Genomic DNA, 19,342 nt, shown 5'->3' with positions numbered 1-19,342 from the left:
TTCATATAAGTTTCTTCACTTGTTTTCTTCACAGAAGAAAAAAGAAGAAGAAAAAGGTGAAGCGGATTGAAGTTCCCTCTGAAGATCTGCCTCCATCTTCAGGATCTTCCAGAAGAAGGAGACCTCTTCCCAAACTCGGCCAAGCCAACGGTGCGTTTGAAGGTGAAGGATTGAACTTACGGGATCTGGTCTGATGCTTATGACGGAATTACAGACATAGAAACTTAAATACGTCTTTCTGATAATTTATTTTTATAGTTGGCCTTATTTTTAAAAAGTCTATTTTGTAATTGGATACGTTTGTAATGTATAGTTTTAGATTAGTTTTGTACAGTTTTTTTTGTTTTGTTTTGTACATATTTTATGTTTATACGTTTCATTTAAAGTAAGTTAAGATTACAAATGTAACGGCAACAACTCCAGCGGTGGAGTTATCTAATAATACTAAATAATTTTTCCACATGGGAATGAACCTTTTTATTTATTTAGCACAAGGGTTAATGACAACTGACAATATATATATTTATACAAAACAGTTCTGTTTGTATTCTTTCACAACATTTACAGCATGGGTCTCAAACTCAATTCCTTGAGGGCCGCATCTCTGCACAGTTTTGCTCCAACCCTAATCAAACACAGCTCATCCAACATATCAAGCTGTTCAAGACAACCAGACCAGGGGTGCCCAAACTCAGTCCTGGAGGGCCGGTTTGCTTCATATTTAAGTTCCAACCCCAATTAAACACACTTGAACCAGCTAATCAAGTTCTTTCTATGTATACTAGAAACTTCGAGGCAACGTGTTGAAGGAAGTTGGAGCTAAACTATGCAGGATCGAGTCTGGACACCCCTGTTCTAAACACAAGTAGTCTTGAATACATTGATTAGTTGGATGAGCTGTGTTTGATTACGTTTGGAGCAAAACTATGAAGAGCTGCAGCCCTCCAGGAATTGAGTTTAAGACCTATGATTTAGTGTTTTGAGCTAAAGGATCTCACTAAGAAAATGTGTTAAATGTATTTTCTAAACCTGTACATGTGTAGAAATGGTGGTAAATCTGTTAAATCAGGTTTAATGAGGTCAGCCACACACAAACTAGGGCTAGACGGGTAATCTGTGTTAAGTAACAAAAATCCCATTCTTTCACTAGTCCATTAGATTTCATATATAATCTATTGTACTTTGCTCAGACGCACTGCATAAGAGGTAATGAATTATTATATACACAAGGAACTCTTGATGCTTTATAAATGTATACCCATATAACTCTAAATAATATTTTTTCATAATAACTGATTCACTCTTTGCCTGAAATGTATGAAATGCTACTACTGTTAAGAGCAGTATTTGATCATCCAAACAGCATTTAATATGAATAAAGCAAATTAAACAACTAACCCTTGTTGAGCAGGATTGTCTAGTGATAGAATATGTATATTACTATCTATTTTTCTACAGATTGGGTAAATCACCAGGCTCATCTCAGCTCTGGTGTAAACAGATAAAGATTCAGCTTTTATACATATCGTTTCAGCTCTGAGTGCAATCTGCTTACAGGACTTTCATCATATACTGCGTAAAAAGTCCATCTCAAAATAAAACATGAGATGCTTTTGGTTGAATTGACCTTCATGTTTGTCATCTTCCACATCACCTGTGTTTAGCAGCAATATGATGAAGTGTGTTCTTCTGTTTAAAAGCTTGCGCTGGATTATTTCAGCTGATGTCTGCTCTGAGATCATCTGTCTTGGGGAGAAGAGGAGATTTTTCTCCTGAAATTTCATTCTGGTTGGCGTTTTTAGACCTGAAACAAACAAACAAAAAAATAAATTAGCATTTAAAGCAATGATAAATAAAATAAAACAGATTTACTATAGCTAATTGCCAAGGCATTTTTTTTTCTTTTTTTAAATGTAATAGATGTAAACCAGAAATCCAGATTGCACCAGACAAATACTGGGAAATGTCTCTAGACTAATGGCATTTCATGCCGTTCAGCCTTGTAATCTTGAAATGTGAGCAAAATCACCTGTTTTGTCATCACTTAAGACATTACTCTAGAGAATAATTCAAATGCCATGGCGCATTTGCTATGTACATGGCAGACTTTGTGAGTGGAAAAACTGAACTAGAGCAAAAACAGTTAAAGACCATTTGCAGCGCAAGGATAAAGAATGAGCCTCCTCCAATCGGCCTCTTTGCTTTCTCTTTCTCTAATTTGTGGATAAGGAAACGTTTTTTACACAAAGACATTCATTAGCCTACATGATTAATTTAGTTTGTTAAGCGCAAAGATTTGTTCAGTTCTAAATTCAGTTCTAATTTCCAGCAAATGAATAAATGAACAATAATAATGAAGTGTGATCAAACAACAGAGTTATATCCGAACACACGTCCTATTCTTATGCTCCATATGGTCCTAAAGCTGGCAGTTGGACACATCTAAGCTTGTTTTAAATAAAACAAATATAAATATGCACATACTACTACTACTACTACTACTAATAATAATATCATTATACCAAAGCAAATTGCCATGAACAAACTGAAAAAGTCCCCCGAGATGGAGGTAGTGGTTTTTATATTTATGTAAAAATATTTTTGAAATATTTTAATCCTTTAATTTTTTTTCATTTTTAAAGATATTTGTGTATTGCTGCACATCCTGTGTGTATTAAGCAATGTGCAAGCTTTTAAGATGCATGGACTTTAGACCTGCTTTCAGCTTTTCAGTCTATTTTAGTTCCTCAAAATACTAACACACCAACAATGCGCCTTAACACACTTCTTTTCTAGAGCAGCACACCCATGAGTTCACAAAGTGGTACAATAAATTTACTATTTAAACAACATGGCACAAAACTAGAAAATTGAGGTTGCTTTAGTCTGCAAATAGCAACAAATGGCAGCAAACACGTCTTTCACCTCATTGCGCCAGGTGTATGATAGGGCCCACTGTGTTTGATTTTCTTATTTATACACACAATTATGCCATAAAACTGTTGTATAAACACAATATCACACTAGAGGCAGAGCGATATGGCTGGATATCAGAACTAGTGGGAGGCATGCATTGGCTTAAGGCCGTAGACCGAGTGCCTTAGTGCCCCAGCAGTGCCGATATACAGCCATATCGCATAGATATATATATATATATATATATATATATATATATATATATATATATATATATATATATATATATATATCCACAGTTGAAGTCAGAATTATTAGTTATAATTATTAGTAATTATTAGTCTTTTTTAAATATTTCCCAAATTATGTTTAACAGAGCAAGGAAATTTTCACAGTATGTCTGATAATATTTTTCCTTCTGGAGAAAGTCTTATTTGTTTTATTTCGGCTAGAATAAAAGCAGTTTTTAATTTTTTAAACACCATTTTAAGGTCAAAATTATTAGCCTTTTTAAACTATATATTTTTTCCAATAGTCTACAGAACAAACCATCGTTATACAATAACTTGCCTAATTACCCTAACCTGCCTAGTTAACCTAATTAACCCAGTTAAGCCTTTAAATGTGACTTTAAGCTGTACAGAAGTGTCTTGAAAAATATCTAGTCAAATATTATTTACTGTCATCATGGCAAAGATAAAATAAATCAGTTATTAGAAATCAGTTATTAAAACTATTATGATTAGAAATGTGTTGAAAAATCTGCTCTGCTCTCAGTTAAACAAAAATTGAGGAAAAAATAAACAGGGGGTGAACAATTCAGGGGGGCTAATAATTTTGACTTCAATACTATATATACACACACACACACACACACACACACACACACACACACACACACACACACACACACACACACACAACGTGCAAAAACATTCTATGGTCATACAATCATAAAAGTATTTTAGTGATTAAGTAAAACTACACTTACTTTTTTTGTATGTCCTCTATTGTGAAATATATTACTTGTAGTAAAGCCTAAAGTCAAAGAAAACACAAGCCAACAAATGAACATTCATCAACAAAAAAATCATTCATATGATATTTATGTATTATAAAATGAATTTTTATTTGCACAAGACTTGTTCTTACAGCAAGAAAAGCGAGTGCGCCTTGAACCCCTGCACTCCATTCAAAGTTCAGTGCTTCTGTGATGTATCCTCCAATAGTCGGCCCGAAAAACATCCTTAAATATGAAAGTGATTAATAAGTGATGATTATATCAATATTTTTAAACAAATGAATTCAATACACACCCAGCAGACCAAACTGCAGAAAACAGTCCTGACACCAATCCAAGCGTACTCAAGCTCTCCTCAAAGCCATATTCACTGCAACAAAACATGTTTTTAATATATATAACAGCTCTGTATTGTTGTATATATCACTTTAAGGGTTAACTGCACTTATTCAAACCATTCCAGGAATCTAGAGTAACATAGCTGAGAATTAAAGTCATAATAACCTCTTAAATGGCTTAACGTAAAAATAAGGCAGCACAGACTAGATGTGTTTGTGTGGATTTGTATGATGGTGTATTTGCCTCACTGTGCACAAGCGATCATCTCAGCGAAAGTGGGGATGCAGGTCATACACAGAGAAAAGCCCACAATCACCAGCATGAGGACGGTGAGCCAGAGCTGACTGAAAAAAACAAACATTACTGAGGCATTTGTGCTTTAACAAAACCTAAAAAAAAAATTAATTCTGAGGGATTAAAGGGATAGTTCCCCCAAAAATGAAAATAATTTACTCATACACTCCCGGCCACTTTATAAGGTACACCTGTCCAACTGTGTTAGCACAAATTTCTAATTAGCCAATCACATGGCAGCAACTCAATGCATTTAGGCATGTAGACATGGTCAAGACGATCTGCTGCAGTTCAAACCAAGGATCAGAATGGGAAAGAAAGGTGATTTGGTGCCAGTCGGGCTGGTCAGAGTATTTCAGAAACTGCTGTTCTACTGGGATTTTCACGCACAACCATTTCTAGAGTTTACAGAGAATGTTCAGAAAACGAGAAAATATCCAGTGAGCGGCAGTTCTGTGGGCGCAAATGCCTTGTTGATGACAGAGGTCAGAGGAGAATGGCCAGACAGGTTTCAGCTGATAGGAAGGCAACAGTAACTCAAATAAGCACTCGTTACAACCGAGGTCTGCAGAAGAGCATCTCTGAACACACAACAAGTCCAACCTTGAGGCAGATGGGCTACAGCAGCAGAAGACCACACCTGGTGCCACTCCTGTCAGCTAAGAACAAGAAACTGAAGCTACAATTCACACAGCCTCACCAAAATTGGACAAAAGAAGATTAGAAAAGCGTTGCCTGATTAGTCTCGAGTTCTGCGGTGACATTCGGATGGTAGAGTCAGAATTGGGCATCAACGACATAAAAGCATGAATCCATCCTTCCTTGTATTACCGGTTTAGGCTGCTGGTGGTGGTGTAATGGTGTGGGGGATATTGTCTTGGCACACTTTGGGTCCTTTAGGATCAATTGAGCATTGCGTCAACGCCACAGCCCACCCGAGTATTGTTGCTGACCATGTGAATCCCTTTATGACCACAGTGTACCCATCTTCTGACGGCTAATTCCAGCAGGATAACGCACCATGTCATAAAAGTGCAAATCATCTCAGACTGGTTTCTTGAACATGACAATGACTTCACTGTATTCAAATGGCCTTCACAGTCACCAGAGCTCAATCCAATAGAGCAGCTTTGGGATGTGGTGGAACAGTAGATTTGCACCAACAAATCTGCTGCAACTGCTTGATGCTACCATGCCAATATGGACCAAAATCACTGAGGAATATTTCCATTACCTTGTTGAATATATGCCAGAGGATTAAGGCAGTTCTGAAGGCAAAAGGGGGTCCAAGCGTATACTAGTAAGGTGTACCTAATAACTAATAAAGTGGCTGGTGGGTGTATATCACAAATCAAGCTTCTTTTTTCTGTTATAGAATATATATATATATATATATATATATATATATATATATATATATATATATATATATATATATATATATATATATATATATATAATTTAAAATATAGTATGAAATAATATAGAACACAACAAATACACTGAAAAATGTTGGAAAACAGTAACCACTGACTTCCTACTATGAATATCAATGCCTGCTTTTCCCTCCTTGTATATTACAGAATATATGGGGTTGGAGGGCTGTAGGGGGGTGGGGGGGTCATATGACTCTAAAGGAGTCACATTATGCTTTTTATACTTTTAAGAGTCCTTTAGGGCATAATGTTGAGGCTTGAGCATGAACAACATTCGCAAAGTTTAAAGCAGGTCATTCCTGCAGGAGTTAAACACTATATGCATAACTCGGGTTCAGAACTAGTGTGCTAAGTGTGTGCAAACACAAGGATTTTTTTTGTGTGTTTTTTCAGGAGCTCAGGATACATACATGCATATCAACACAAGAACACACAATGACATTTAAATAAGTTTAAAATAAGGTAAACAATAAACAATCTGAAGTTATATACTGTATATACACAGATAGTTTAAGTGTAATATGTGCACTATTAAATTTTTTTGACTGTGCAAATAAAAAATAAAAATATTTATATAAATGTATTTACAATTAAGTGGCTTTATTAGTTACAAAAACCACAAACAGTAAGTGTTTATGACCATAAGAAAACAGATAGTAACTGATATGCTAACTGTTTAAGTTGGAGATGTCCTGAGGACAAAAAAAAAATATTTGTATGCCTTTCCAAATGCATACATTGTACTCCTAAAATTAACAAAAAATCCCCAATTTAAATAATTCCCACTTAATGAGGTTAAATCTGGTGGTGTTTTTTATTAGTGTCATTGTTGTAATGTCCAAAAGACGCTGTTTTACAGATCTAAAATACTGAAACACATGCAATTCAAATCAATGTTCGAATCAAATTCGAATGTTATTTGCCACATACAGAGTCATGCACAGCATGATGTGCAGTGAAAAGCTTACAAAACCACTTGTGATCTTAAAACAAGAACAACTATTACAAAACAATATTAATAATATTAACAATAGAATCTAAATGATAGAGAAATAAAAGTTGTACGATAAAAATAAGAGCAAATATCAAATATTGAAAGACTTTTAATATAGAGTACAGTTGAAGTCAGAATTATTAGTCCCCCTGAATTATTAGCCTCCCTGTTTATTATTTCCCCAATTTCTGTTCAAATGAGAGAAGATTTTATTAACATATTTCTAATCATAATAGTTTTAATGACTCGCTTCTAATAACTGATTTATTTTCTCTTTGCCATGATGACAGTAAATAATATTTGACTAGATATTTTTCAAGACATTTCTATACAGTTTAAAGTGACATTTAAAGGCTTAACTAGGTTAATTAGGTTAACTAGTCAGGTTAGGGTAATTAGGCAATCTATTGTATAACGATGGTTTGTTCTGTAAACTATCGAAATAAATTACGGCTTAAAGGCCAATAATTTTATCCTTAAAATGTGTTTTAAAAAAATTAAAACTGCTTTTATTCTAGCCGAAATAAAACAACTAAGACTTTCTCCAGAAGAAAAAATATTATGAGATATAAGCTGCGTCTTAAATTGCACACTATGCACTCATGCACTATGTACTTACACACTCAACAGCATAGTACATGTATGTAGTGTTGTCCCAAATGGCACACTAATGTTTTTTTTACTAAGCGGAAATTCAAACCGTTTCCCTCATGACGTTTGATAGAGTGTGCCCGACGTTTCTGAAGACTCACTCGTTTGCCGGCATTATGATTCCCGCAAATGCATAGAGACTCCCAGAACTTCCAGGAGACTTGGGATGTCTAAATATCACGTTTAAAAACTATAGTGAGATGCGATCCAGCGGTACATCCTTGATAAACTGTCGGACGTGCACTGCTCTCTGTCTCTGGAGCTCAGAGGAGCACATGACAATGTGTGGCTGTGTGTGTGGTCACGTGATGTTCGTTTTCAGCAGACTGAAGGCTGTTCGGAAATGCTAGGTACATATTAGTGTACACGGCGCCTGAGTGTGTATTTTTTCGCGAGCGGGTTTGCGACGGGGGCGGGGCAGAGAATCGGCGATGCTGGCTCAGCATCGTGTTGTCTATTGGCCATCGGCGTTGGCGTCGTCTATCGGCCCAATCCTAGTGGGCACTGCATAATGTTAAGTGGCTTTCACACTGGATACAGAAAGTTCTGCCATCCAAATGCATTGGAGCATAGGGTCAACTAGCTTGTTGATGTGCCATGGTTAAAATTCAGAATAGCTCAATATTCCAGTCATGTACCACTATAGTTATTCATGCATGAACCACACATGCTCACCGGAAAAAATTAAAGTCCACTAAAATAACACACTAAAAGGGACAATTCTATGAATTATACTTGTTGCTGCTGCTTGCAATAGTGCTACTGGTATGAAAATGCTAGTAAAATGACGCCTCTCGACTCCACATTTGCAGTCAATACAATTTTACTGTCAATAAAAGTTCCAAATTTCAACGCTCCAACTTGACTTTCTGTCAATATCTACACTGTTCTATCAAAATAAAGGCAGAAATAGCTTGATAAAAAAACATGATATGACCTATCACATTCAGAAAATTGCTAAGTAATGTTTTACCTTCTTATATGGAAAAAAGGAAGTGGGCCGAGGAAGCAGAAGCTCACGGCTGTGGCCATTCCTCCAATCACCATCATCCACTTCCTAAATGACTGAACAGAGAATATTTTTTTTTACAGCTGGGAGCTGTAAAAAAACTTTGAATCTATTTAATAAACATGAGCACTGCATATTTTAAAATCAAAATATGCTGGTGTTTTAATATGAATGTATCTTTTAAAAAACTGACTTGTTTCAGAGAAGTTTTACGTTATTTTCTTTCAGTATTTTCTATCATGGCTGATACAGTACCATTTGAGAGCTCAGTGCTGGCAGAGTCAAACTGCATTTACAATCCGCCTGTCTTCTGTGTTATTTCGGACTAACACAAAATTCAACTTAAAATATATATAATATGTTATATAAATGTCGCCACAGATAGAGTGCAAGTCTGTGGGAAACACTGACTGCACAGATGATATTTTTTCTCAAAAAATTACATTTGAATTACACTTATATTTAACAAACATCGATTTAAAATCATTAGCAAACTTTGTCATATAAAATCTAATATGTTCAAAAATAAAGAAAATTAGATGGTCAAACAAATAGAAAGATAGATAGATAGATAGATAGATAGATAGATAGATAGATAGATAGATAGATAGATAGATAGATAGATAGATAGATAGATAGATAGATAGATAGATAAATAGATAGACAGATAGACAGACAGACAGACAGGTAGATAGATAGATAGATAGATAGATAGATAGATAGATAGATAGATAGATAGATAAATAGATAGATAGATAGATAGATAGAATGATAGAGTGATAGAGGATGATAGAACAGTAACTAGAATAACAGATCAATAGATAAAACGATAGAACGAACGATAGAACCGTAAAACAGAACAATAGAAGGATAGATAGGATGATAGAACGGTAGATAGAACTGTAAATGGAACAATAAAACGCGATAGATAAAATGGTAAAGTGAACAGTAGAATGATAGACAGGATGATAGTATATAGATAGAATGGAACGACAGAATGAACGATAGATAAAACAATAGAACAGTTGATAGAACAATAGATAGAACAATAAAACAAACAATAGATAAAAGTATAGAATGGTATATAGAACAACAGAATGTTAGATAGGATGATAGAGCAGAAGCTAGATGGAACAATAGAACAAATGATAAAACGAAAGATTGATAGAATGGTATAGAATAGAATGATAGAACAATAGAACGAACGAACGATTGATAGAATAGATTTAATGTAGAATGGATGGAGAGATAGATAATTATTGTTGACTTACAGGATATTTATCACTGATCACACCAAAGATAGGTGACGCCGCCCCGTACGGCAGAGAGAGTCCAATCATGAGGAGCCCCACTGAACCAGCGCTGAGCTTCAGCTGTTCACACAAAGATTTTGGAGCAAAACTATTTGAATATTTTTCCTGGTTGAGTTTATATAATAATGCATAAATAAAACATATGAACCTTTTCAATGGCAAATATAGACAGAGTTGCATCCAGGAACCCAAGTCCTGAACTCATTGTGAACACCACAAAGCAGATGAGGAGGATCTTTATTCTGGTACAGAGTCTGAGGAAAGAATTCTGGGAAGGAACAGCATCTATATAAGAATGAGACAAACAGACACATTTATCTCTATGGCTGGAGGACAGATAATAATATAAATAGACACATGGCAATCACAATCTAATGACAAAACTTAAATAGATTGTTCCCCCAAAAAACGAAAATTACCTCATCATTTATTTTTCCACATGTGCTTTTAAACCATTATGACCCAGCAAACTTTTTTTGGTTTTTAAAAGAAATCTAATAGATGTCTAAAAGATAAAACAAGACATCTAAGAAATAGAAATAGGCTAATATATATCTAAGAAAAGGCCAAAACTAGACTAGTCATCAAACACAAAAAAAATGAACTACATATGTGAAATCTGTCTAATCTGTATGTGATGACTAGTCTAGTTTTGGTTTATTCTTAGATGTCTATTAGATTTCCATTGACAGCCCAAATTTATCCTTGCTTCAGCCAAGCGATCTACATTTAGATGTCTATTAGATGTCTAAACACAAAATTACTTGGTGGGAAGAAGATATTTTAAAGTATGTGGGTTGCTGGCACCCACTGAGCAGGGAAAACATACTATAGAATACAACATTCTTCAAAATATCTTATTTTGCATTCAAGATAAGAAAGAAACTCAAATAGATTTTGAACAAGTGTGAGTAAATGATTTTTAAAATTTTCATTTTTGGATGAACTACCCCTATATAATCTAACTTAATATCCCTATAATATTATAACTATACTTCAAAACTGGAATTTATGAACAACAGAACTAATAATTCATATATATATATATATATATATATATATATATATATATATATATATATATATATATATATATATATATATATAATATTAACGTTACTATTTTTAAAAAAAAGTACATTATAGCTAAATCATTTGATTGTTTGATATACCGGCAACATTTCAACTATTAAACAATTAAAATGTTTGCTAGATTTTTCCTACCCTATCTAGCTATGTTCGTTCACGTTAAAAATAAACGAATAACTGATTCTTTTTAAAAAAACATCTCCTATTCATGACTGTTTGATGATGATGTGCTGATTTAGATGCACCATATATGCTAAATGCAATAGGCTTAAAATGCAATTATGAAAACAACAACTAATATTACACCACTATGAAATCCAAACTAGGTGCGGCACAGTGGCTAAGTGTTCAGCACTGTCGCCTCCCAGCAAAGTCGCAGGTTCAAGTCTTGTCAGTGACCATCTAATAGACATCTAAAAAAAAGCCATTAAGTCATCAAACACAAAAAATAAACAACTACATATGTGAAATCTGTCTAATCTTTATGTGATGACTAGTCTAGTTTTGGTCTATTTTTAGATGTCTATTAGATTTTCACTGACAGCTCAAATTTAGACTTGCTTTACCCAAGCCATCTACATTTAGATGTCTATTAGACGTCTAAACACAAAATTGCTTGGTGGGGAGTTTCTTTCTTCTGTTGAACACAAAAGAAGATATTTTGAAGAATGTGAGTTGCTTGCACCCACTGAGTAGGAAAAAAAAATACTGTGGAAATCAATAATACCAGCATACTTCAAAATATGTTATTTTGCATTCAAGATAAGAAAGAAGCTTGAATAGGTTTTGAGTAAATGATGACAGAATTTTAATTTTTGGACGTACTATCTCTATATAATGTAACTTAATACCCCTATAATAATATTATAAGTATAATTTATGGCACTGATGAGCTTTTTCACTACACATTGAATGTGATATGAGAATGTCCTCATTGTACATCATCAAAATCGGAATTTATGAACTTATAATTCATATATATTAACTTTACTAAGTGTTTGAAAAAGTACATTATAGCTAAATCATTTGATTGTTTGACATACCAGAAACATTTTGACCATTAAACGATTAAAATGTTTGCTAGATTTTTCCTACCCTATCTAGCTATGTTTGTTCATGTTAAAAATAAATGAATAACTAATTCATAAAAAAAACATCTCTTATTTGTGATTTTGTTTGATGATGTGCGTCATGTGACTCCTATTTTGCACTTCAGATCTTCCATTAAGGGCGCATAGTGCACATTAATAAGTTTTCATGGTGTGAAAGTTTCAGTCCACTTGAAGAATTCTTTTGAGACAGCACTTAAAATGGCTAAGTCAGTGCACTGACTACTGAACAAGGGTGCTAATTGAGACACACCCTACATGCTAAATGCAATAGACTTAAAATGCAATTATGAAAACAATGTAGGTTTCCTCCTGGTGCTCCGGTTTCCCCCACAGTGCAAAGACATGCGGTACAGGTGAATTGGATGAACTAAATTGGCCATAGTGTCAGTGTGAATGTGAGCGTATGGGTGTTTCCCAGTACTGGGTTGCAGCCTGGAAGGGCATCCGCTGCGTAAAACATCTGCTGGAATAGTTGCCAGTTCATTCCACTGTGGCGACCCCTGATAAATCAGAGAAAGGAAATGAATGAATGAATGAAATCCACACTAACCAAAGCTTGGCAAAATCCACATATTTAGAGGAACTGTGGCAAACAGAAGACATCCTGTGAAAACGAATGGGATTTCATATCCGAACGCCTGATACAGCCAACCACCCAATGGAGGCCCCAGAATCAGGCCAAGTCCTGTAAAAATCTCCATAAAGCCCTGTGAAAACACAACATCACATTACATCCATCCCACATTTTACAAAACATTACATTTTTACAATATACATAATAGCAGTGTTTCTCAACCACATTTCTAGATGACCACCAGCTCTCCTTCACCAAACACACCTGATTCAGATCATCAGCTCATTGGCAGAGACTGAAAGACCTGTAATGGGTGTGACAGACAAAGGAGGCATCGAAAAGATGCAGTGTTGGTGGTCCTCCAGGAACGTGGTTGAGAAACACTGCACTATAACATCTTTTATGTCAGTATTTGAATCAATTGGTTCAAGAATCTGGTCTTTCTATACCCCGCCGTTCCTACTTTGCTCTGATTGGTCAGATTGGCCAAGTCTGTTGTGACTGGAAAACAAATTACAATATTTGCTCTGGAGGCTTCTTCGGCACTTCTAAACATGGTAATATGAACAATAATGATGATGATTGTGAAATTTTGCAATATCAGATAGATCCAGGTCTTCAATTAAGTGCATTGCCAGTAGACAATGCCAAAATAAACCTAACTTCACCTACAATTACAGTGTTTGAGAGTCAATGCAGACATTGATTGGACAGCCAATGAAGGCCATACACTTGTGTTATGCAAATATGCTATAAACCTATGAATGCTCGTGCAAGGGGTGAGGGAGGAATTACTGACGAATTGTTCCAGACATTTTCAGATCGTCTTTTTCTTTTGGAAAACTCCATTTAATAAGCACTTCAATCTTTGAAACTTTACTTACTTACCTCCAGGGTCGTTTATATATCGAAGTTGATATTTAGCCACACCATGTTGGTGTTTCCTAACATCTAATTTTTATGAGGTGGGTCATTAGCCCAATGCTCAACCCCCAACCCAGAGAACCAGGACATACACACATACACTACGGACAATTTAGCTTATCCAATTCACCTATAGCGCATGTCTTTGGTCAGTGGGGGAAACTGTAGCACCCAGAGGAAACCCGCGTGAACACAGAGAGAACATGCAAACTCCAGAGTCCGGGGCTCAAACCAGCGACCTTCTTGCTGTGAGCCAACAGTGATACCCACTACGCCACAGTGCCACCCCTTTGAAATTTTACAAACCTTTTATAGTATTTCACACAATATGAAAAGTAAAATCTGAATGAGCACTTTGCTAAGATTTTAGCACTAATGGAAGTATTAAAACTGGAATGCACCAGTAGTAGGGCTGGACAATATATAGTTTTAGTATCGCAATACATCGCGAGATATGCAAATTTGAGTCTAAAAAATAGTTGACCAGGAGCTACAGAATTGTGTTTAATTACTGTATTACTTACAATTTTTGTCTTGGTTCTAGTGCAAATATGTACATTTCAAAGCGAAAACAAGATAATTTTACTTCTTATAAGAAAAAACTCTTGATTTTGACATATTTCTTCTAAAGATGAAAACAAAACAATATTTTTTACTTGATCCAAGAATTATTATTTTTTTTGATATTTGGACTAGAAACGAGACAAAACAACGTAGGAAAAACATTTTTGAATTGTGATTAAATTTCTGTACCTGAATACTGGAAGACTCCCCGGAAAACCATCAAATAGTGCATCTTATGAAACTGTATTCATTTCACAATATTTACCGCAGAAAAATCTCAGATTTTTTCCAATATCGTGCAGCCCTAACTAGGCATGGGCAGGTATAAGATTCTGACGATATAATAACCTTGGACAAAATATCACGGTTTCACGGTATTGTGATTACTGCTGTAAAATATATTATTTTTAAATGTCTGGGTAAAAAACAAAAACTTTTTTTCCCTTTAAACACAATATATTTTATTTTAAGAAACTTTAAAAATATTTTGGAACAGTAAACATGTCAGGTCAAATGAATTATTGACTTTTGATTTCTTCATTAGGTTCCAAAACACAAATTTCATTACAATTTAAAAAACATATTGTAAATGTTTTCTGCTGAAGATACTGTTGTCTTAAAAAACTTAAAACAAAACGTAAAAAAAAACTACATATATTGTAGGAACGGTATAGCAGAAAATTTTGGCAGTTTTAAAAACTTTACTTTTTCAAACCGAGGTAAACATTAAAAACTGTTATTGTGCCATGTCTAGCCCTAACCAGTAGGACTTGTTTTGGCCAAATCCAAAAAAAACCTTTTGACCGATTCCAGCAATGATATTGATGAATTCAATTGCATACAGCACAAGCTATTTTTTTCTTGCAATAAATTTGAATGAATAAGGATTAAATTTGCTATTTTGTACATATCAACTCAGGCCTGATATTTTGTACAGATTATATTTAGTTTTAATAGTATTATATTAGTAATAAGGCTGCACAATATATCACTTCACCATCGATATCGAAATGTGTGTGTACGCAATAGTCACATCGCAGAATATGCAATGTTGAGTTTAAATTGAACAGCAAAACAATTAAGAATACATGATATTTTTGGAGTCATTGCAAAATATAACCATAACAGAGTGAACCGTTATCATCGGCACACTGTAAAATATTATATGATCAATTAGTCCTGACAGCTTATGTTTTTAGGTTATTGTAACTTATTAAACCAAGTTAATCATGTTCTAACTTAATTTAAGTTATGCAAGCTGTTTTAAGTCAGTTTAACAAAATAGAAGTTCAATGGACTCATTAGGTTAATTTGATTCAGCTTAAAAATTTAAGGCAACCAGGATTTTTTTTTAAATTGCATGTGTTTTAAAGACATCTGAAGAGAGTTTAAAGCATTCAGCCACAAAAAAGTACATTTGTAACTTTAATGAAGAATAATTTTACTGAATTAATAATACAACAAAGACAGTGTTATTTTACATTTCACTATTTAATTTCTGTCCCTAAATACTGTTTGACTTTCTGGAAAAGCATAAAGCAATGTTTATTTTACTTTTTTCTTTGCTCTATTGTAATTTTTCTTGCTTGCACTTTGTTTTTGTTTTTATATACGCGATTCACACCCTTACAAAAATCAATCAATCAATCTAAATGAATGATTTATTTCCAAATAAAGCTATTTACAAGCTATCTGGTGAAATTGTATTCATATCACAGAAAAACTAAACACATCGCAAAATCCAATTTTTCCAATATCGTGCGGCCCTAATTTGTGGTTATATTTTCATATATTTAATTTTTTTGATCTGAGGAAAAACGTTGGATTGTTCAAAATATGTGCAACTCATTGTCTCCAAATTTTGTTCCTCGCTACTGTTGCCACTGGCTTGCTCGGTTTGTGGAGCTGCACATCGATGGATTTGCTCTTCAGTGTTTGTACTTTTAGTGGTGAAAATTAAACCACACTGAACTGAACTAAACTGAATTTCAACTCTGAAAACTGGACTGACGTGGTTTAAATTTACTATAATCTCCTACGTTAAGTTGCTTTGACAAAATCTACATGGTAAAAGTGTTATAGAAATAAAGATGAACTGAATTGAATTAATAAACCATCTATATCTGCTCTTTTCACATTATTAGACATAGCTTAAAAATCAGCCAACAAACATCAGCGGCCGATAAATGTGAGCATCTCTTGTTGTTAAAACTCAATCACAGTGCATTTGCCTCAACCGTGAGAAACTAAATATCCAGACAGACTGAATAACTGAATCTAAAGACGATTCTCTTGAGAGACAGCACATCTTTTGTGACGTGTAATAAGCCTTCCTTTGTCAGCTTACTCCAAAACAGCATTACTGCATTGAAAAACAACAACTGACCACAGCTCACCAAAACAGTTGCTATGTTGTCGGGGAAAATCTTTGCTGAAACAGCAAAAGATGATGTAATGGCGGCGGAAAATCCAACTGCATTGATGGAGCGTGTGATAAAACAGAGAGCAATGAATACTGTCCCGTCAGACACTCTGTCAAGAAACCTGCAAAACAAATGATTTCATTATTGATGAAATACTAAAACATCTGTCTCATAAGTTTAATAGTCACCAATATTTCTCATCCATGGTCTCATCTAGGGCTGCACAATATATCATTTCAGCATCGATATCGCAATGTGTGCATTCACAATAATCACATCGCCGTATCTACAATGTAGAGTTGGGATTATTATTGTTGATCAGCAATGTGTACAGTGTTTACATTTTACATTACATTAGCAAGATTATTCCAATCAGAGTTAATATATTGTTTCCCCAAATAGAGCTATTCAAGTCATCTGCCAGAATTGTATTGATATCTCAATAAAAATCGCAGCAAAATAAAATATAGCAATGTCAGATTTTTTCAATATCGTGCAGCCCTAGTCTCATCCACCAAAAATAAACTTGTATTAACATTTAGCTATAATTTAGCACATAAATGACCCTAGAAGCTAATAGACAACACAAATATACTAACCCGAAGAGTACAGTACACCCACTCGACAAGAAAAGCCCTGCCACAATCATAAACTTGGCTCCTATCTGGACAATCTGAAACAGAGGTCAAGTGTTGATAAAGCGGACAATACATTATGGAAAGCTGAGCATTTTTATCTTCTCAAATAATGATTAACTTACATATTTACCAAGTATCAAAGAGCCCACCAAAGTGCATAATGCATAAATGCCGAATATTAAACCAATCATAGCTTGACTGACACCTTTCTTCTTTGCCTAGAAAAATAAAGTAATATCATCATATGAAAATGCAAGAATATTTCACTCTAATAGCAGACTTTAAAGGTTTAAGAACTTTGAACAGACTAATGCATTTACTGTCAAAGTAGTATAGCCAAACTAAATATCATACATTTACCTCATTTGGGAAAAATGGTCCCAGAATGGAATAGCAAATCATTGAACCGAAGTTTATGGAGGCCATTGCAATAACTGTCAGTATTTGTTGTCTGGACATTTTAGCGCCTGTAGTCTGTGATGGCGAAGAATCACCTACATGAAGTTCACATACATTCGTTGATCAGTAAACAGTGTAAACTGCTCGAGTGTAAGGTTACTTAGTGAGGTAAAGTTGGTTATATATTACCACATTCGTTCAGTTTCAAGTTTCGACACAGTCCCTATATTGTTTATCACGCTAACGTAACTATGGATATTCGGTTTGAACTCCCATGTAAACATGACTTTAAAACTTTAGCGCTATTTAATTGACTGAGAATGTTGTATTTTGATAGTCATTGGCTGCTAATATGATTTCGCTATTTAAAATGAGCAAACAATACTTTTCTGAATTATATTATTAAGGAAAAAAGTCTGACTGTGCCAATATAAAAACAACTATAAGTTACCTCCAATACATTATAACTTATGTTGTCACAGGCAAACTCACCAAAAGATTTTAAGAGCCAAAAAGCGGCTAATGATAAAAAAGACAGCAACAACATAGAAAAAAATGTATTTACATACCTCTGTCTTCATGATTTTCCATTGTCGCCGTGTAAACTCCTACCGCGTGTTCAAACTGTCAGCTGGGAAACTCAACCGTGATGTTCGAATCTCAAAAGAATCATTCTTTTGAACTGATTCATTACAATGATTCAACCAAACCGACTCTCTCACTCATTTGTTTTTCGGGAATAAAATTGCCAGTTGTGAGGTGAGAAACATTGTTTACAAATATTAGAAACAAGTGACAGCATCCTTTATCAAAAAACACACAGAATAGGGTTTTATTTTGAAAGAGGTTAAGTTTTGTCAAGTATTCATGTTGAAGATAAAACAGTGTTTTCAAGGCGAATTATTCTTCCATTTTAACGCGTAAAAATAAACATAATAATAAACATAATAATAAAAGCAATAATGGGATAATATCTTAAATTAATCGTTTTTTTATTCTTTTGTTCCATACAAGTCCAAAATGATGCAGACAATTAGTGAGTCGTTTAGTGATTCGGTTCATTAATACGAACGAGTTCGCTAACATAAGTGAGATTCTATTTCCACATTTCTACCACATTTAGGGCGTCATCTAGAGGTCAGTGCTAGATTATGTGCAAAATCGCATTCTTATTAAATAATTTCAGCCCTTAACTTTTCTTCATTGATACACCGAGAAAGAAAGAAAAAACATTGTCTGGAAGTGAATTGTGAAATACTCAGCAATGTTGAATGTGTTAATACATATCTGAGAGTGGGATATTAGTTATCATTCATTCATTTTTCTTCGGTTTAGCCCCCTTATTTATCAGGGGTCGCCACAGAGGAAGAATTTGCCAACTTATCAAGCATGTTTTCAGAGCGGATGCCCTTCCAGCTGCAACCCAGTACTGGGAAATATCCATACACGTTCATACACACACATACACTATGGCTGGTTTAGTTTATTCAATTCACCTATAGCGCATGTCTTTGTACTGTGGGGGAAACCAGAGGAAACCACACCAATACGGGGAGAACATGAAAACTCCACACAGAACTGGCAATTGACACAGCAGGGACTCGAGTCACCATGTCACAGTTAACATCAACAACAATAATACACAC

The 19,342-nt window shown here is 34.5% G+C and overlaps 2 protein-coding genes across 4 annotated transcripts in view; one reads left to right on the top strand and one right to left on the bottom strand.

The window, feature by feature from the left end:
* ahi1 (Abelson helper integration site 1) overlaps nt 1–462 on the top strand; it is a 38,659-nt gene extending 38,197 nt beyond the window's left edge. Inside the window, exon 27 of the mRNA NM_001319989.1 lies at nt 35–462. Within this exon, the coding sequence (NP_001306918.1) occupies nt 35–194 (160 nt within the window). The 3' untranslated portion in view covers nt 195–462. The remainder of the gene's footprint in view (nt 1–34) is intronic.
* On the bottom strand, nt 463–18,347 carry slc18b1 (solute carrier family 18 member B1). Of its 3 annotated transcripts, none has more exons than XR_012392726.1 (14): nt 18,266–18,347; nt 17,658–17,791; nt 17,420–17,515; nt 17,259–17,332; nt 16,633–16,780; nt 12,725–12,881; nt 10,122–10,258; nt 9,932–10,033; nt 8,625–8,716; nt 4,520–4,620; nt 4,233–4,307; nt 4,069–4,162; nt 3,908–3,954; nt 463–1,804 (listed from the first exon to the last, which is right to left on the bottom strand). XR_012392726.1 is itself a non-coding variant. In XM_005158600.6 (14 exons), the coding sequence occupies exons 1-14, from the start codon at nt 18,285–18,287 to the stop codon at nt 1,717–1,719; spliced, it is 1,362 nt and encodes a 453-aa protein (XP_005158657.1). In that variant the 5' UTR covers nt 18,288–18,347; the 3' UTR covers nt 463–1,716.
* Between the last annotated feature and the right edge of the window lie 995 nt (nt 18,348–19,342).

Source organism: Danio rerio, chromosome 17, assembly GCF_049306965.1.
Source record: "Danio rerio strain Tuebingen ecotype United States chromosome 17, GRCz12tu, whole genome shotgun sequence".
Taxonomy (NCBI): Eukaryota; Metazoa; Chordata; class Actinopteri; order Cypriniformes; family Danionidae; genus Danio; species Danio rerio.
Note: the sequence above shows the minus strand (reverse complement) of the source record. Positions and strands in the feature narration are given on the sequence as shown.